Source organism: Rattus norvegicus, chromosome 4, assembly GCF_036323735.1.
Source record: "Rattus norvegicus strain BN/NHsdMcwi chromosome 4, GRCr8, whole genome shotgun sequence".
Lineage (NCBI taxonomy): Eukaryota > Metazoa > Chordata > Mammalia > Rodentia > Muridae > Rattus > Rattus norvegicus.
The window spans coordinates 15,404,922-15,421,959 of NC_086022.1; the positions used below are offsets into that span (position 1 = coordinate 15,404,922).

The window sequence follows — 17,038 nt, forward strand, 5'->3', positions numbered from 1 at the left end:
AACACAGGGACAAAATTAACAATGGGTCTTACGTTCTATCATGATGGATGGCATCATGGCAGCTAGAAGAGGCTTGGGCACAGCACACCCCAGGACGCAGAAGCACTGGAGGCGCAGGCGGGCTTGTGTGTTGCTCTCGTCGTTTAGTTAAATGTCTTGGTTTTACGGTGGGACCACAGGGACAAGCAGTCTTTGTTTTACTTTACGTCTCTCCTGAGTTTAAGCGATTACTTAAGTGGCTACGTGGTCTGTGGGGAGAAGAGTAGCCCTGCCCTCAAGATTTCACCTCAATCTTACCCTTTCAAAGGACCACCAGCAGTTCTCAGCTTGTGTGTCATGAACCCTTTGGAGGGTTTGCCCAAGGCCATCCTGCATATCAGGTGCTTACGTTATAATTCATAGCAGTAGCAAAATCACAGTTATGGAGTCACGACAACAGTAATTTTAAGGTTGGGTGGGTCACTACATCATGAGGAACTCTATTGAAAGGTCGCAGCATTAGGAAGGCTGAGAACCATTGCTTTAAATGTAAGGGAAGATCTGTAGTTGAGTTTTTGAATCTCTAGGATCACTTTTTAATATTGCATACATGTGGACATGATTAAAAATGCTTGGAGCAGGGAGGGTATCGGGGCTCTTCCTCAGATTGCAGTGGGTCTTGGGGAAAAAGTCAGCAATGAGTGAGTCTAAACTCTGGCCTGAGACAGTAAAATTATGAGAGTGAAGCATCAGTGGACAGCTGAGATACTCCTGTGTAGTCATCAGCTTGCTGGCCACCGAGGAGCTTGTGGATAAAGACAGATCAAGTGAGCACAGTAGGAAATTACTAACAAAGAGATCTACGCCATTGCTCCCTGCCTTTGAGTACTTAGATTAGTTCCCTGGCTGCCATTCTGAATCAGTTGACTTCCCTTGTTATGGGTTTATATCTAAGATTTAAGTTAATTCAACAGTCTTTACTATTGATGCCAAACTGTTCTAGCTTGCTTCTTATATAATGCAAGTGAATTCCGATATACCTTTCTTGTAGAAATGTTCGAGACTAAAGGTTACTTTTTAATCACTTATACTAAAACCCTTGGAAACGGCTGGTAAGACAGCAGGTTTGGTGAGGAGGTAAGAAGTACCTACCTCACAAGCACAGACAGGTACAGTTGTGCAATCACACCTGGAGAGCAAGACTCAAGCCTTGAACTAGGGATAGTCGAGGTCCCACCCTCCAGCCCACTGTATACAGCCACTGGGGACATTTTCATAGAAGGAGCAGCTGGTCCAGAGACAGAAGGCTGCTTGAGTCACATCTGGACTAGATACACAGACCTCATCAATGATAAGGATGACATGTTAGTCAGTGGAGATAAATGGTTCAGACTTTACAAATGTATCGAAATTATCAACATCAAAGAGCTTTTAACAGAGCACTGGTTTCTCTTCTAGAAGACGGTGGGTTTGATTCTGACAGTCACGTGGCATTTCACAACTGCCTATAACTCCAGAGATTGGACATCCTCTTCTGGCCTCTGTGGCCACTGCATGTGCACAGTGCATAGACATGTGTACAAGAAAAACACCTGTGTGCATAGAATTAAAAAGTTGAGAGGATAAAAATGGTTTATTTTTAGTTCTTTTTTTTTTTCGGAGCTGGGGACCGAACCCAGGGCCTTGCGCTTCCTAGGCAAGCGCTCTGCCACTGAGCTAAATCCCCAACCCATAAATGGTTTATTTTTAATTTTCCATGTTCATTAATAATATGACATGAAGACCTTGGCTGTTCAGTCTTGTTTCAAATGTTCACACAAGATCTACATGCTAAAGGCTTGCACATCAGCCTGCAGTGTCGTTGGGTGGTGCTTTAAGAGTTGGAACCTAGGGGCTAGAGAGAGGGCTCAGTGGTTAACATCACTGCCTTTTCTTCTAAAGGTCCTGAGTTCAATTCCCGCACCCACACAGTGGCTCACATCCATCTATAACTGCAGTCCCATGGGGTCTGATGTCCTCTTCTGGTGTTCAGACATGCACTGAAGTGGAAAGTTCTAGTTTCTTTGGCAAGTTAGTTGTGTCCAATGAAGTTTTGCTGGGGCACACCGGTGAAAGGATGCTTTGCTAAAGCAGACACGTGAAAGAATGTTTTCGTGAAGCAGACACAGGAGAAAGGATGTTTTGATACAGCAGACAGGTTGAAAGGACACTTGATGAAGGAGTGTAAATATGAGCCCACAGATGGTGGGAGATGAGCACTGAGAATTGGTTTGGTTGGCTCCGCCCCGCTAGTTTTGCTAAGGACACACAGGTATTGGTTCCTCTTACACAGCATTGCTGATCTCCACTAGTGGTGATGCCAGGGAGAAGCTTGCCACTTCTGCAGCCTCGCTTCAGGCTGGTTTGTGGGTGAGCCTTTTGGTTTCTCCAGTATTGAACTACAGCTGCTGGTTCGTGCCTGGTGTCTGCCTGCCGAGAGGACTGCTGTGCAGCTGCTGAGCCGTATTTGGTGTTTGCTACGGGACTGAACTGCTGCCGAAGAAGATTGAGCTCACCTTCAAAGAACGCTTGCTGAACATCCCCCACATCCTCATAACTTTCCTCTTCCACTACCGCTGCTGGGTCGTGGACTAGAGGACGGGTTGAACCCTTATTGAAAGTAGGTTGCAAAAAATTTTATGTCTACAATGCACGCAAAGTATCCATATGCATAAAATACATAAATCTTTAGAAAAAGAGTTGGGGCTTTTGGGGGTATGCCCTTGAAGGGCTATTGGGGTGCCCTTCCCCTTTCAACTTCCCAGCTACCAAGAGAACAGATTCTTTCATCACCCACTTCTGCCAAAATGTTCTGCCTCACCCCAGGCCCCCAAAGCAATGGAACCAACCACTCTGGGCTGAGCAGAACAAATCTTTCCTCTTGCGGTGACTTTCTAGTGATTCTGTGTTATAACAGTGGGACGCTCGTACGTTTGTAAATATACAGATATCTTTAATGTTCCGTGTAACCTATGGCAAAGGTAACAACTGTTTTCATACAATTAAGGAGAACGAAGCCATATGATTTCTTTAAGGTCACAAGGCGAGTTAACGAGAGTCAGGTTTCCAATCCAAGTAGCAGGATAGCAGCACCGGAGCTACCAACCTCTCACCACTTGCTTGCCCAAGTGTAGTGATCTGCCAATCAAATGCACAGTGACCCCTGTCTACCAATTAAACAGCTCCCGTAGCCATGGGAAACGAGCTACACAATGAATCGTTAATGCATTTGGTGCTGTGATAAGACAGGAGAAGGAAACTGCCACAAGCCCAGCAAATGGCCGAACGGCTGTCAGCCCAAATTATCTGATAGCATCATCCTATCTCAGATGCCCAGAGTCCAACAACCTTTGATATACTAACAATGACTATGAGGCCCAAGGACGGCTCTATACCATTTACAAGGCGCTGAGCATTTTTTTTCCCCACTGAAAATAGAGATCAAAAATATTATAGAAGTTAAGTAGGGAAGAACATTGGCTCCAGGAGCCTTGTAGGCGCAAACTGCAAATTACGCACTGTAATGGCAACCTGCCATCAGGGTAATAGCTGCTTTTGCCACAGAGCGTGGGACAGTCTGTGTTTCAAAAATCCTTCAATTGAGAAGAAATAGCCATATGAAAGGAAGAACCAGGAGGCATCCTGGACCAATAGACTACGATACATCTATGCTCGGGGGTGATACAAAAGTCAAGCCATTTTGAGAGTTAAGAGTTATTTTTTTGAGGTCACTCACTAGGCAGAGAAACTCACTAATTGTTAAGTGTTAGCACCAATTGTGACCATTCTCAGACCTACTTCTGCATGGATTTGATTTGCAATAGGGAAAGCGCATGCATACATTTCCTTCCACATCTGGAAAGGAAGCTGATAATCCTACCCATGTGCTTTAAATAGTTGAGACCTGAAACACATGCTTAGCATTTTCATGGTGGCAGTATACTTTTTATTTCTCCTCTAGTTCTCTGGGTGTCCTGCCACAGTAAACAACCTGAATTGACTTGAGGCAGCCGCAAAAGCTCCCTGTGAACATTTCTCAAAGTTATTGGGAGGCTGTTTATATCATTCATGAAAATCTTTAGTCTTGTGTCCTTTTAATCTTGGTGAATCCATCCTACTGGCAGAATCCTGCTCTGAGTTTATGCTTAAAGATCAGATTTATTTCTTCAGCTTATCAGAAAAAGAAAAATGGAAGCTTTCCTTCAGACATATGTAATTTGGCCTCGGCATATACTGGCTGAGGTTTGAAACTTTGGTAGTTTCCTCTCATGAACTTGTGAAGGCTCGTGTCAAGAGGACAATCCTACCCATGTGCTCCTGGTAGGCGTTTGATAATGTTAACCTGACCACAGAAGCTCTTACTAATTTCTGATAATATGATTTTTTTTGAACATTGTTTGACATGCATCCTATCTGACCTAATGTGGAAACCACAATTTATAAGAATTTTAGGAACATTCAAATAATAACAGTAATTATTTGAAGACTTCTACATTCAGACCAAATATATCCATGGCATTTTGCGTCAAAGCACTTGACCATGAAAAAAGAATGACACATTTTCTTATCCCCATTTCTGTCCTCTGCTTGATGGCTGTGCACCAAGGAGGCCATCGACAATGGTGGCTGGCTGAAGAGGAATGTGACCTCTGTCACTGTGTTGTGTAGACTCATGGAACATTAATACTGAAGAATCCACAGACCTGAAACCCATCCACTGCTTTCCTATCTACGCCTGCTAGCCCAGAGATGAACCCTAGAGTCTGTCTAAGGGGCTGCTTTGAAAAGGCCTCCCGACCATGTCCTGTGTTTCCAGTTTTGCTCTTTCTCAACCTCCACTCCATTTTATACAAGCATCCTTAAGGGAAAAAAAAAGGCATCTCGTTGCTCAAAACCTTCCTTAAATTTCCACAAACCGAGAATGCAATATGGATTTGCTACCAGTGCACCTCCTGGCTTTTGTGTACCCCAAGTGGCAATGGGTGCCACTCTCTCTGGCTGACTTCAGCACAGCTACCCTGGTCTTCTGCACCCTTCTTGATCCTGAGTTCCTTCTCATCTGAGGGCTTCTGTACGGACAATCTCCCACTAGGTAGATCTCCTTTCTACCTCTCGCTTGTCTTTTGGAACAGCTCTTATAGGGACATTCCCTCGCCAGCCCATGAAGAAGGTACATACCTCCTCTCACAGCTGTATGACCACACACTGCTCTCTTATTTTACTCTACTTACGAACGAAGTAATAGCTCTAATAACGCTGAGCATTTGGAACGCATGCTCTTACTTTATTCTTGAACCTAACAAGTGACATTTGCCCAGTCAGTGTTAAGGTGGTTTATGTTTCTTTTGCTCATAGCCTGGGATTTCTACTCTTCTGGTATCTCTATGGTTAGAACAAATACATATATCATCCCCTTAATGTGCACACAGACAAGCCAGTCACTTACTTATGGTGGCTCCAGACTCAGGCCTGTTCAGGGAGCTGATGATGACGAAGCCGAAGCCTTCGTTTTCCTTTCGGTGAATGATGACGTCACTGGTCTGCAGGCTGTGCGAGGCAAAGCCTTCAGGGGGTGAGGCATTGCTACTGGGGGCCGCGTGGTTGCTGTTGGCGTAGGTGGCATAGTCACTGCGGGGAGAGCTGTGGTGTGTTGATACAGAGCCTGGACTCCTCCCATTCTCTGGGCAGGGCTCCCCTGAAATGAATATCATAGTCCACAGGAACTCAGTGATGTCGGAAAGGCCACAGGGAATTCTTCCTAAGGAGCAGGCATAAGAGTGACTAGCTAATCCTCCCTCTAGATACAAAGCACATTTGTAGGGTTACAGATCTCCCATGGAATCCACTATGGAATGGTCTTTATCCATTGTGAGCCTTTCCCAAAGCACAGGGAATGGCCCCCACTCCCCTACCACCCTGACCCCCTGAATTAGTCTCCTCTGAGTTTTGTTTTTCTCTTGCTATGTCTTTAAGTCCCAGAGACAACGACAACTTTTATATATTAGCTTCTTGGTTGCATAGTAACCAACTGAAGATGATAGGAAACCCAAGTGGACAGAATTTTAAATCATCCCAGGCAAATGACTCACTGAAAGAATTTATAAAGGGGTTAGGGGAGAGCATTCAGTGTGTGAGGCACTTACTGTGTAACCATGAGGATCTAAGTTGAATCCCCAGAACCGATATAAAGGTGGACACTAGACAATCCTTTCTAGGATCTGTGCTCCTCTGAGTCAGTGGGAGACAGAAGGAGAGTCCCCCAGAGGCTCTCTGGTCAGCTGGAGTGCACAACAGCAAACAACAAAGAGAGATAGGCCCTGCCTCAAACAGTGTGGAAGGGAGGACAAACCTGAGGCTGTCCTCCTATCTTTACAAGTGTGTGCCAAAGCACACATGCTTCTGCACCCCACCCCCACACGCACACGCATGCACACACATACACACGCACACATACACACGTTAAAAAGAACAAACATAAAGAGTGCCCATCTTCAGTGCCCACCAATAGAAGTTTTCGTTTATTTCCCCCACAGTTGGTCTGGGGAAGATTAGCATAGGGATCTAGATAACATTTCAAGATCTCTGGGAAACTTAACTGTACTGTCAATGGGGACAACCACCATGGGGGCTGACTGCATTTATCTTTAAGAGCCACAGTTTTGTCTTATGGTATTTGCTAGCCTAGAAGTGTGGGAAGTAGACTTTTTAAAAAAGTGGCCTGCTCATGGTTTTAGGTGACAGTCACATCTTAATCGATAAGGTAGTTTGAAAGAATAAAGAAATCAATTGAGATTTTCACTGAGAATTAGCTTGCAGGGTCTGAATCAGATCCGGTAACATCAGACTGACAAACTGAACGTTGAGTCCCAGTAGAGGTGTTTGAAGTTTTGCTCATTTGCATCCTATATTACAAAATACGCTTTATTAATTGGATATTATTGGATAAATCTAACCAATACTCCCAAAATGAAGTGAGCATAATTATGTGCCAATATCAGAGGGAGGTGGAGCTAAGAGGACTAGTTTACCGTTTTACCTGCATGTATGTATGTGCACTACATGCATGTTCCGTGTCCATGGAGGTCAGAGAAGGGCACTGAACCCCTGGAACTGGAGTCACATTTGGTTGTGAGCTGCCATGTGGATGCTGGGAATTGAACCCATGTCTTCTGGGAGAGCAGCCAGTAATGCTCTTAACTGCTAAGCCATCTCTCTTGAGTCCCAAGAAGTGTGTGTGTGTGTGTGTGTGTGTGTGTGTGTGTGTGTAATGACAATTGGTCTGCCATCTAAGAAGGATTTGCTTTTTTAACTTAACAGCAAGGTGCCAGCAGGGAGTGGAGTAAGGGCAGCAGATTCAATCCCTACAGGGCTGTTTCTTTCCCTTCCTAACATTCACCAGGGTGTCAAAAGATGTCTGTATAATAGAGTAAGAGAAAACTGACAGTTCCCCATTTCGTGTGGGCCTGTAGGTTCTGACTCTTACTTAAAAATACTGGGACGCATCTTGTGTTAAGTCACGAACAGTTAGCAGAAGTTCCTATGAAGCCTGTTAGAGGCACAAGCTACAGTTGCCATACTGCTAGAGTGTGTCTTGATTGGAGGGTAGTGAAGCTTCCAGAGGTGTGACTCATGGGATCCTTTTGGTCACCGGAGCTGTACCCTGGAAGAGGAGTATGGGACAGCTGGGCACACCTCTCTCCGTAGTCTTCATTCTCTAGCTGTGGTATACATGCAATTATTTCAGGTGCTGCCATCACTGTGTGTTGCCACAGGCCCAAGGCAAATGGGTCATGCTCCGAAACTATGAACCTGAATAAACCTTTCTTCTTTATAAGCTGATTCGCCTCAGGTGTTTGTTGTAGTAATAGGAAATAAGGAAGTTGGGGGGGAGTGGAGACTACAGGAGATGTTTTGTTATACTGATATCTAGAGAAAGAACTGTGTTCATTCATATATTACATTTATTCATATACAGAGACATGAGAAGTAGCAGTAAGTCAACCAAAACTTTGAAGAAAATAAGTGCAAATTAAGTCACTTAGTCATAAAAAGGTCTTACAAAATAAGACGAGCTTTTGGAGGTAGCTTATTAAGTGCACTAAAGGGAGAAGAGGGCTGGGGAAGAGCTACATTCCTGCCTCTTCACTTCTTTTAATTATAGAAGAACTGAGACCTAGGCGAGGGCTATTATGATTTGATACATTTGAACTTTTTCTTTAAGATATAATTAATTAATTTTTAATATAAAAAGGTACTTTTCATTTGTGAGAAATGTACTGAGGTCATAAAAGAACAAAATGTCAACGTCCTTGCTTTGAACTAGAATGGAATACTTCTGCCTGTAAAATGTACCCTCCTTCAAAGACAGGCTGTTATTGTCTTGGTGAAGTACGTGTCCTTTCTCAGTCCTTGTCCAAGTTGGAAATAAAATGATTAGAGATAGTCTTGGAGAAGAAAAACAAACAATTATTATGCTGCTACATTAAATTGAAAATCTCCAGAGTTATTGGACCAAATCAGTAACTAAATGTCAGAGAGAATGACAAGAGAGATCTCATTTTCTGGCTGTCGTTATTTTAGGGGAGTTGAGAGCCGTGGTTGTCAGTAAATCAGCAACAAAGAAAAACTATCCGTCTTTTGCAGTAAGTGGCTGGGAGTGGCTGGACTGTGGGTTCTAGAGAGTGAGGGAATAGATGACTAAGCCAATGTGGTGGTCCCTGGGCAACAGAAAGGATCAAAGTGATGGAGGGGCATCTTTCTATTGTGTTTGGTCCCCTTTTCAAGTTTTGGAGAAAATCCCTTCATCTTTAGCAAAAGGGGCATTTTTTAAGCCAGGTGGTTAACTGGGAAGGTGTTCAAGCTTTCTCAGGGTTGCTCTGGCCCCAGGCCCTTGGGATTTGGTAGCACTGTTGTCTTTGAGGTGTTGGTTGACGTCAAGTGCTTCCTATTTAACTGGCTCTCCAGCTGGACAGGACTGCTTTCTTTCCAAAACCTCTTCGTGATGTAGCACATCAACAGGGTTGGTTTTGAACAAGAAAGTAAAAGGCCAGAAGGTGAATTCACACCATACTAATTTCCAAGAATACCTGATGCCTTTTGGCTCACACATGCGTGGCCATTCAAGAGTCAGTCATTTAGCATTTCCTGAAGTCAAGTACTTAGGTTTTAGGTTCTGTTCTGTCCCCACCAGTGATACTAGAAAACAGCATGCCACCTTACTGGAAGAGACTCTTCCTTTTGGAGGGCAGGAATGGCTGATGATGCCTGCAGGTTCTTACCTGGGTTTTGGACTCAGATGTTTACTCCTGGTAGGGCTTGGTTCTCATTGGCACATTGCTGATCTAAACCTTTAATGCTAATGTTATGATTGATTAATTAATTGCTGATGTTTATAAACAGGAAGATCTGATAGGGGTAGGAACTTGTAATTTCTCTTGAATTTTCGGAGCTGGATCATGGCTGCCCGCTGCCTGGGCCACCACATCTCTGACAACTCCCTGATGCCTCTTACCAATACCAAATTTATTCATGCGTTCATGAAGTAAGGAATTCATATACCCAACAGGAGTTTTTCAATCAGAGCCTCCATTTCCCTTCTAGATCCCCAGCCTCGGTAGTAGGACTTGAGGATTCGGTAGACCAGATGGCCTGAGCCTGCTTCCAGATGGGTGTATCATGCCTTGAAGCATAGCTAGGGCCATAAGGCATGCATGTGACTAGAGTCTCACACAGGTGTCCATATGCTGTGGTGTCCATATGCACCATCACAGTACCTCTTGGGAAAGGGGACAGACCTGGGTGTGTTTCTGCCCCTGTTTGTAGGTACAGCTGGTTTTTACTCGTCAAGGTAGACAGCTTACTGGATAGGTGACATGTTCACAAAGGGAAAGGGAATACACTTACATGGACAAAGTCTAGACCAAGATCAGAGCTGTGCCTACCACTGTGTTTCACTATACTGTCAACAGGCTCCCCTTCCTAAACATTGGGCCAAGAATTATATTCTCCTTGGGTATTGGAGAAAGATGCTGATAGCACAGAGACTGGATGTTTTGATTAAGCTATAAAACTTTCTTGCATATCCATTCTCAATTCACAAGTTAGGGAGTTCCTCAGGGACATCTTACTTTCAAACAAACTGTGCATCTAAAACAATGTGTCATTAGGTTGAACATCTCTAAGCTGAGCTACCAAACACTTAAATATTTATACTTTCAGCAGAGTAATTAAAGCCACTCTCCTAATATCCTCAGGGAGAAAAAAAAAAAACCAACCAAATGCTGGAGCTAGTGGCACGAAAAAGACAGCTCTCAAAACTAGTTCAAGGTACAAGATTTGTGCTAGTGATTCCCGGGCAAGAGGCACTAGAGGTTTACTGCTCTCTAACTCAGCAGTTTCTCACTTTGGAAGGACCAGTTTAAAGTTGAAAAACAATTGCCTTTCTACTTTTAGTGTTTATGCATTTCTTAGGACTTAATATTTGGAGAAGGGTTTTGTGTTATTTTAATCTTTGCCCAGTGTCATTAACGTGTCTGCACGCCATTGTGGCTGTGTTCTTGTTCTGATGCATCAGTTTGGAAACCAGTACCTTCCTTTCCACGCAAAGTACTGTGTCTACGTGAGCCAAGGCTGGGACAAGATGGAAGGGTATAATCTGTGTGGCTGGACAGATCCCCCCAGCTCTCTGTGCTTCAAACTGCACTGTGGTGAGATAACGTACCAACAATTTCTCTTCTTGGTCTGAGGTTCTGCTAAGCTGATTGGTCACTTCTTGTCAGCACTGGACTGTGCCGTCCTAAGCCACACTTGCCCCTCCCACTGCCTTGTTTACCAGAGCAGAATAACAGCAACGCTACTTCAAAGGACGTTTCCCCTATCCCATCCATCCGGAATTGGCCTTTATCGCTTTGACGGAATGACAGCTATGAAGAAGCTGGCTTTTTCTACGCCTTGTAGATTCCTTCTACCCTGTTTTTTTAGGCGTTGATTTTACTCTCAAAGTATCCTGTCTTGAATTTAATCATTCTTGGTACAGATGGAGCTTTCAAGGAGGCTGAGTGAGCGCAGAGCCTCTCCTAGCATGAGTAATCTGCAGAGGAACGTTATCAAAAATTAAATGCTCCCAAAGGCGGTCTGAAGCCTGGCAGAGTGAACTTGGTGAGAATCAAGGCAAAGAGCACTTTACAGGAGTCACATGACCTGCAAATCGCAAGAGTTAGCTTTGTGCAGCATTTGGCCTATACTCCAACAGCTTGGATTGATTAGAACAAAATTTAATTTGCAATCATCATCGGCTTGTGGCAAGGAGAGCATGAAATTATATTAGTGTGCTGGATTCGCACTTTGTAGTATATTTCCTCATAAATCAGTTATCTTTTAAATTTATCTTCAGGTTTCAGTACATAGGTACATCAAACCTTTTTGTTGTTGTTATTTGTTTTGTTAAGAATCACTCTGCAGGGAGAGAGGCAGTTAAATGCTAACCAAGCGATCCCTGTCTCCATCCTCACTACTTGCTCAAGGAGAAGGCGTAATTCAAGGTGTTTTATTTCTTTGGGTCAAGTGGTACACCGTGGATTTCGGAAGACAAATGGCACTGAGTAGCAAAACCTCCATTGGGTGTGAGATATACAGTGGTCTCTGCTGGTGAAGGCTCATGATTCGTCTGATTTGCCCTTTGAAATGACTGCCCTTGCTCAAAGTCTGGTTTCTAGGAGACTCGAAGGAAAAAGATGTCTAGTCCAAGCAGTAAATCTTACGCCGCTGATTCTCCCACAGCCTGTGATTAGCGGGTGGCCTTTTAACAAGTTCCGATGTTATATATGAACACATTCGGAAGATTTTGGGAGTGACATAAATCTGTCTTTGTGGTCTCTGGGGGTGAGGGTAGTGTCTTAACGCGGGATCTGGAGTTGATGATAGCGTCCGAAGGAAGACTCACACCGGAGTGAGTCCCCGTCGTCGGCACCACCACTAACTCACCGTGGACCATCAGGCAATCTAGTTTTCCTTAGGCCTAAGTCTCCTCATCTGTAATGCAAAGAGCCCAGGTGGCCAAGGTCACTCCTGATTTAGAGTGGGGTCTGTAGGAGGGCGTTCAAGTGGCTGGGGAGACAGGTCAATGGACTTCTGGGGCAGAGGGCAAAAGGGGAACATGGCTGCGTTTTCGCTTCTGTGATTTGCAAGGCAAAGCACAGTTAAGTCTTAGGGGGAAAATAAACATCTATAATGCTAACATTATCTAGTGTTCAGATATAAACCCAAGTATGGTGATCGCAACAGTCGCACCCTCTGGAACACAGCCCTCCAGTGGGACTTAATACTGGAGAGAAGCAAATGAGATAAGATTATGACTGTATGGGCTGCCTTTTAAATATATGTCTTTGGTGAGTTCTTTTTGAAGCCAGGGAAAAAGCTGTAAAGGGAATAATTGATTGTAATTTATCTGTTTCATAAGCTCGGGCGCTATATGAATTGTATTCTCAGGGTGGGAGCTGTACATCCCCATTCAGGGTGGGAGGTGTACTGTTACCTATATCAGGTTCAACAATGGAAGCTAATTTCCCGCCCTGTTTTCCTTATTACCGTACAAGAAGGCTGGGGTTCTTTGTTTGTAAACACAGTGAGAAACATTTTCAAAAGGCATCCTTTTTGCGATTATAATGTTTTGCTCACAGCAAGCATATATCAAAGAGCCCGGAGCAAACACATCTTGAATCAGCCCCAGGCTTCGCTAGAAAATTCTAATGACTACATTTAAAATGTAGGAATCGGGGACTGGATTAGCCGGGTTGCCAAACTGCATGTTGGAAGATTGTTACCCAGAGAACACGCGGCTTGTTTCTGCCCCAGTACAACCCAGAAACCAATTTGAAGTTTGTTTCTAGCTGCCCGCTTATGTCCCCCAAAGCATCCCACTGCCTCACCCCCAGCTCTTGCTGCCCACCTCAGTGCATACCTCCACATAGCACCTTTCTTCTCACAGTGAGGTTAACCTGCCCGTTGCGGGCCGCATGGTGCATGAGGTCGATGACGTAGCGGTGGGTCTTGCCAGCCACCGGGATCCCATCCACGTAGACAAGCTCGTCTCCTGGGTGCAGACGGCCGTCTCTGTCAGCTGAGCCCATCGCAATGACAGCTCCGATCAAAATCTCGAGAGAACACCCATAGGTATATATTACAGGGGCTCGCTCTTCACAAGTGGGTGAGGGGAGGCTGGAAGGAAGCCCTTATAGGGACTGCTCCCCATGTCTACCACTTACTGCTGCTTTCCATGGCGCCCCACAGGGTATGCTTGCTTGCTGGTCCACGTGCTGCCGGCCTTAAGGGAAATTATAACTCGAAATGCGCTGATGGTAGTCAGTTACCACAAATGGCATCGGCACTGAAATATCGTGGAGACCGAGTCCTGGCACCAGCTCCTAACTTGAATAAGGATTCTTAAGCTTTGCAAACCTCGCTCCCTTCACGTACAAAATGGGATGATAATAGGACCCGCCCAGTTCAGAGGGCTGCTGGGAGAAGCCAACGAGAAAATGTGAGGGAAGAATTTAACTTTTGCGTGACTCATATTCTACGCCTGCGAATGGCAGGGGAAACCACTTGTTGCTCACCATTAAACTTGGACAGAGGGTCACTTTTTTTTTTTTTTTTTGCTTGCTTGTTGGGTAAATAAAGCAAAAGGAACAAAACAATTTTTGTTTCTGGCCTATTGACTTACTCAAGTATTCTCAGCTGAACTGTCTCCAAATTCTGACTCTATTGAGAATTCCCTTAGAACACCGTCCTCTACACAAAGAACGTTCCCAGCTTCACGTCCCCTCAAACACTTCTATGTTAGATAGAGTATCACTGTGGCAGGAAGAGGGGCAGTGTGCATTCTGGAACACATGTATTCTCACAAGACCCCAAATAGGACCATGATGCAAAGCAGTGCATATGGCTTCCTGTAACCCAACAGGAATCACGTGGTTTAGCATCTGGAAGCAAGGCCTTTCTTCTTTTCTATCTCAGAGGAAAGTAAATGGTACTTAGTATTTTAGTTCTACTGTTTAACCTACAAAACAGTTTCTCCAAGCCATGCACGACGGGTCTCTCTTCTTTTGTCAGTGGCTGAGCCACATGGCTCCCGAAGGCAGCGGTTTCCATTTGCCTGACAATGTTACAGAAGCCTCACTCCAGGTTTTAAATCCTTATAAAGCGATTTGTTGCTCAAAAAATTGATTTCTTTCAGGCATGAGAATTTCTTTCAGGCCTCAGATGTGTGGATTCCGGCCAGCTTGTAGTGTAGCCCCAGCCCGAGAGGCATGTCTTCAGGCTTAGTACAGAATGGATGCTCCTGAGTTCAGTCCTAATTTCTCATGTCTGTCAACATGGCAACTGGATCTGAATGCACAGGACCTCTTAAGTACAGGCGGCAGCATTTCAGTCTGAAGGATGTCACGGCTTTACACCTTGCACGGAGGAACGGCCACTTTCCACAACGTTGCTGTAGTTTTCTATTCCCGGTGGGTGGCGGGGTGAGAGATAGCATTGCTTCCGTGACCACTAGCACTGTTCTGACGAGCCATTCACTGCTGCTATCGAGGGGGTGGCATTGTATCTCCTGCCTTAGATTACCTACGTTCTAGGCCTTTCCCTTTGACCTGCTGTACCTACTTGCTGCAGTCTGAAAGTTGGGTACACTTCTGACAATCTCTATTTCCTATATTGTCATGCCAAACCGAATTTCTGAATTTCTTTCTAAAGATATCCCAGTCATTCTTCAAGAAGCTTGGCCCACTGTGGAGTACTTCAAAGGTTTTCTAAGTGTCTTGTGCAAAAGCCAGTTAAAATAAGTGTTTGTTTCTCTACGGCTCTACAAAAGCTGTATTTAGGTAGGGTCTGCCCAAAGAAAATGCTTCAACCTTTAAATTTCCTGTACCCAGGAAATAAGGAAGTTTATAATTAGTTATAAAAGAAACAGTTTATGAACCTTTTGGCTGGATAATCTCCAACTTTAAGGCAAAATTCTGCTTCTGGCTGGTGAACGTTTATAGCTGGGAGAGCTCAAAGTTTCGCCTCAGCCTTATACAAACACAGGAAAGATAGGTTACACGCGGGGAACCTGCTCCTCTCTTGCTGTGGGGAAAAGGAGAGCATGTCCACGTACTCTTGAAGGTACGTTGTTAGTTTGTCAGCCATTGGAGGGAAGATCTCTGGAAAACTGTGCTTTTCTCCTGCCACACTGCTCACAAGCCGTCTCTTCATTTATTAATTTCACATCGATATTCATGGAGGAGCATGGGGATACTATATATAATGGCCAGGAATCCACAGCAAAAATATTAATAATCCTCCCCTTATGGGACCACCATTCTCGTGGCGCATAAAAGATGCCAAGAGAATGCAACGGAGATGGTAATGTTGGAAGGCGTGTGCAATGGGGAAAGGCAGCAATGGGGAAAGGGGTAGGTCAAACTGGCTCCGAACTCATGGAAACATGTCCTCTGAGAGGTGGGACTGAAGGCATGTGCCACGACACCCCACCTGAATATGAGATTTTGCGTGTTTAGTAAGCTCCTGGGAGCTGATGGAAGACGCACGCTCTTCTGAGCCACACTGAGCATTTCCATTTGGTTCAATGGCCGCAGGACCTACGGCTTTACTGGTCATATCCCAAGTTGGTCCTTAGTGGCCCTCACACTGGTCACTTTCTGGGTATATCGACAGTTGCTGGTGTAGGTTCCCTATGTATCAAGTCACATCTTCTTGTGGTCTTAATTGACCACTGACCATGCTGGCCAGAAATCAAGTGGTCTTATTGACCACTGACCATGCTGGCCAGAAATCCAGCCCGGCCAATGCAGCCGTGGCCATTCCTATCCCTTTGGCTTCCACAGACGCCACTGCCTCAGACTCTTCAGATTTCTTTTCTCCACACTCTCAGAACAACATTCTGTCTCATCTCTATGATTCTGGCCTGGGAGGAAAAACTCACTGGGAAAACTTAGAAAACAGTGACCCCATGAAGGTCCATGGCCAGGGTCTTTTCAGTTGCGTTCTCTGTCTAATACTAAATGCTCAGCCCTAAAATCATACACATTTGAGTCACGCTAAATGGACTCAGCAGATTGGATTTATGTGCCTCTTTATGTAACAATACGTAATGAAAAAGAGGCCATAAACTAGAGAGGGACTCAGTTCTGCGTGGCATGAGAAGGGTTGGAGGAAGGAGGGGGAGGGGGAAGGGGGAGGAGGAGATGATGCAAATACGGTGCCCATATAGTAAATTCTAAATAAATAAATAAATTAATTAATTAATAAACAAGCGAGATACAAAGAAATAACCACCTTTGCAACTCTGCTTTCTCTCAAGCTCTGAGGGCACAGAACAAAACAGTGTGTGATGTGAAATAATAATTTAGATTCAAGTGTCTGAGGTACCAGCAAGCCAGGGGAAAAGATCATGAGAAAAAGAAAGCAGGACCAGACAAAAACCCAACCACAGACCACCTCTGCTGGCCTTTAAACTCTTTTGATCCTTCCTGCACTGCCTGCCACAAGTAAACACAACCCCAGAAGATCTGTTCTGGCATCAAAGTCCTGCAAAAACACTTCAGGTCCTTTCCTTTCAAAACAGCCCTGGAAGTGTGCATCAGACTCCAGGGCCAAGGATATGTCTTTTTTTTTTTTTTTTTAATAAAATTTGGAAGTTTCTTATCTCTGTACATCACACTGCACTGTGATGTTTTCTAGATCTTTCCATTTTGATGCCTTTCTATTGCTTTTTCGACTCACAGCAGGGAATCTCATTTTTGTTCCTCTCTGGCAATTTTTCATTTCTTTCTATTTCGATTGTTACTTAATTGTGAAAAGTATCTCCTTTTTAAAGAAAAAAAAATGCCCGGAACATTTTGCTTGAACAGGAGTCCCGCTGTTCATTGTTTGTGGAAGCCCAGTTGTCATGTTCAGCGTCAACCCCGGGGTGTCAATACCATTTCATAAATATGGAGGCAGCGACCTGTTGGATGTGCCCCAG

The 17,038-nt window shown here is 44.5% G+C and overlaps 1 protein-coding gene across 31 annotated transcripts in view; it reads right to left on the bottom strand.

Annotated features, from left to right (window-relative positions):
- Window positions 1-17,038, bottom strand: part of Magi2 (membrane associated guanylate kinase, WW and PDZ domain containing 2) — a 1,483,910-nt gene that overhangs the window by 126,404 nt on the left and 1,340,468 nt on the right. For 16 of the 31 annotated variants that reach the window (XM_063285367.1, XM_063285355.1, XM_063285353.1 and 13 more), the window contains 3 exons: window positions 12,977-13,169; window positions 6,162-6,296; window positions 5,465-5,713 (listed from right to left, as the gene is read on the bottom strand). In XM_063285367.1, coding sequence (XP_063141437.1) covers window positions 5,465-5,713; window positions 6,162-6,296; window positions 12,977-13,169 — 577 coding nt within the window. Of the gene's footprint in view, window positions 1-5,464; window positions 5,777-6,161; window positions 6,297-12,976; window positions 13,170-17,038 lie in introns of all 31 variants that reach the window. The other 15 variants (NM_053621.2, XM_063285370.1, XM_063285358.1 and 12 more) reach the window with 3 other exon arrangements.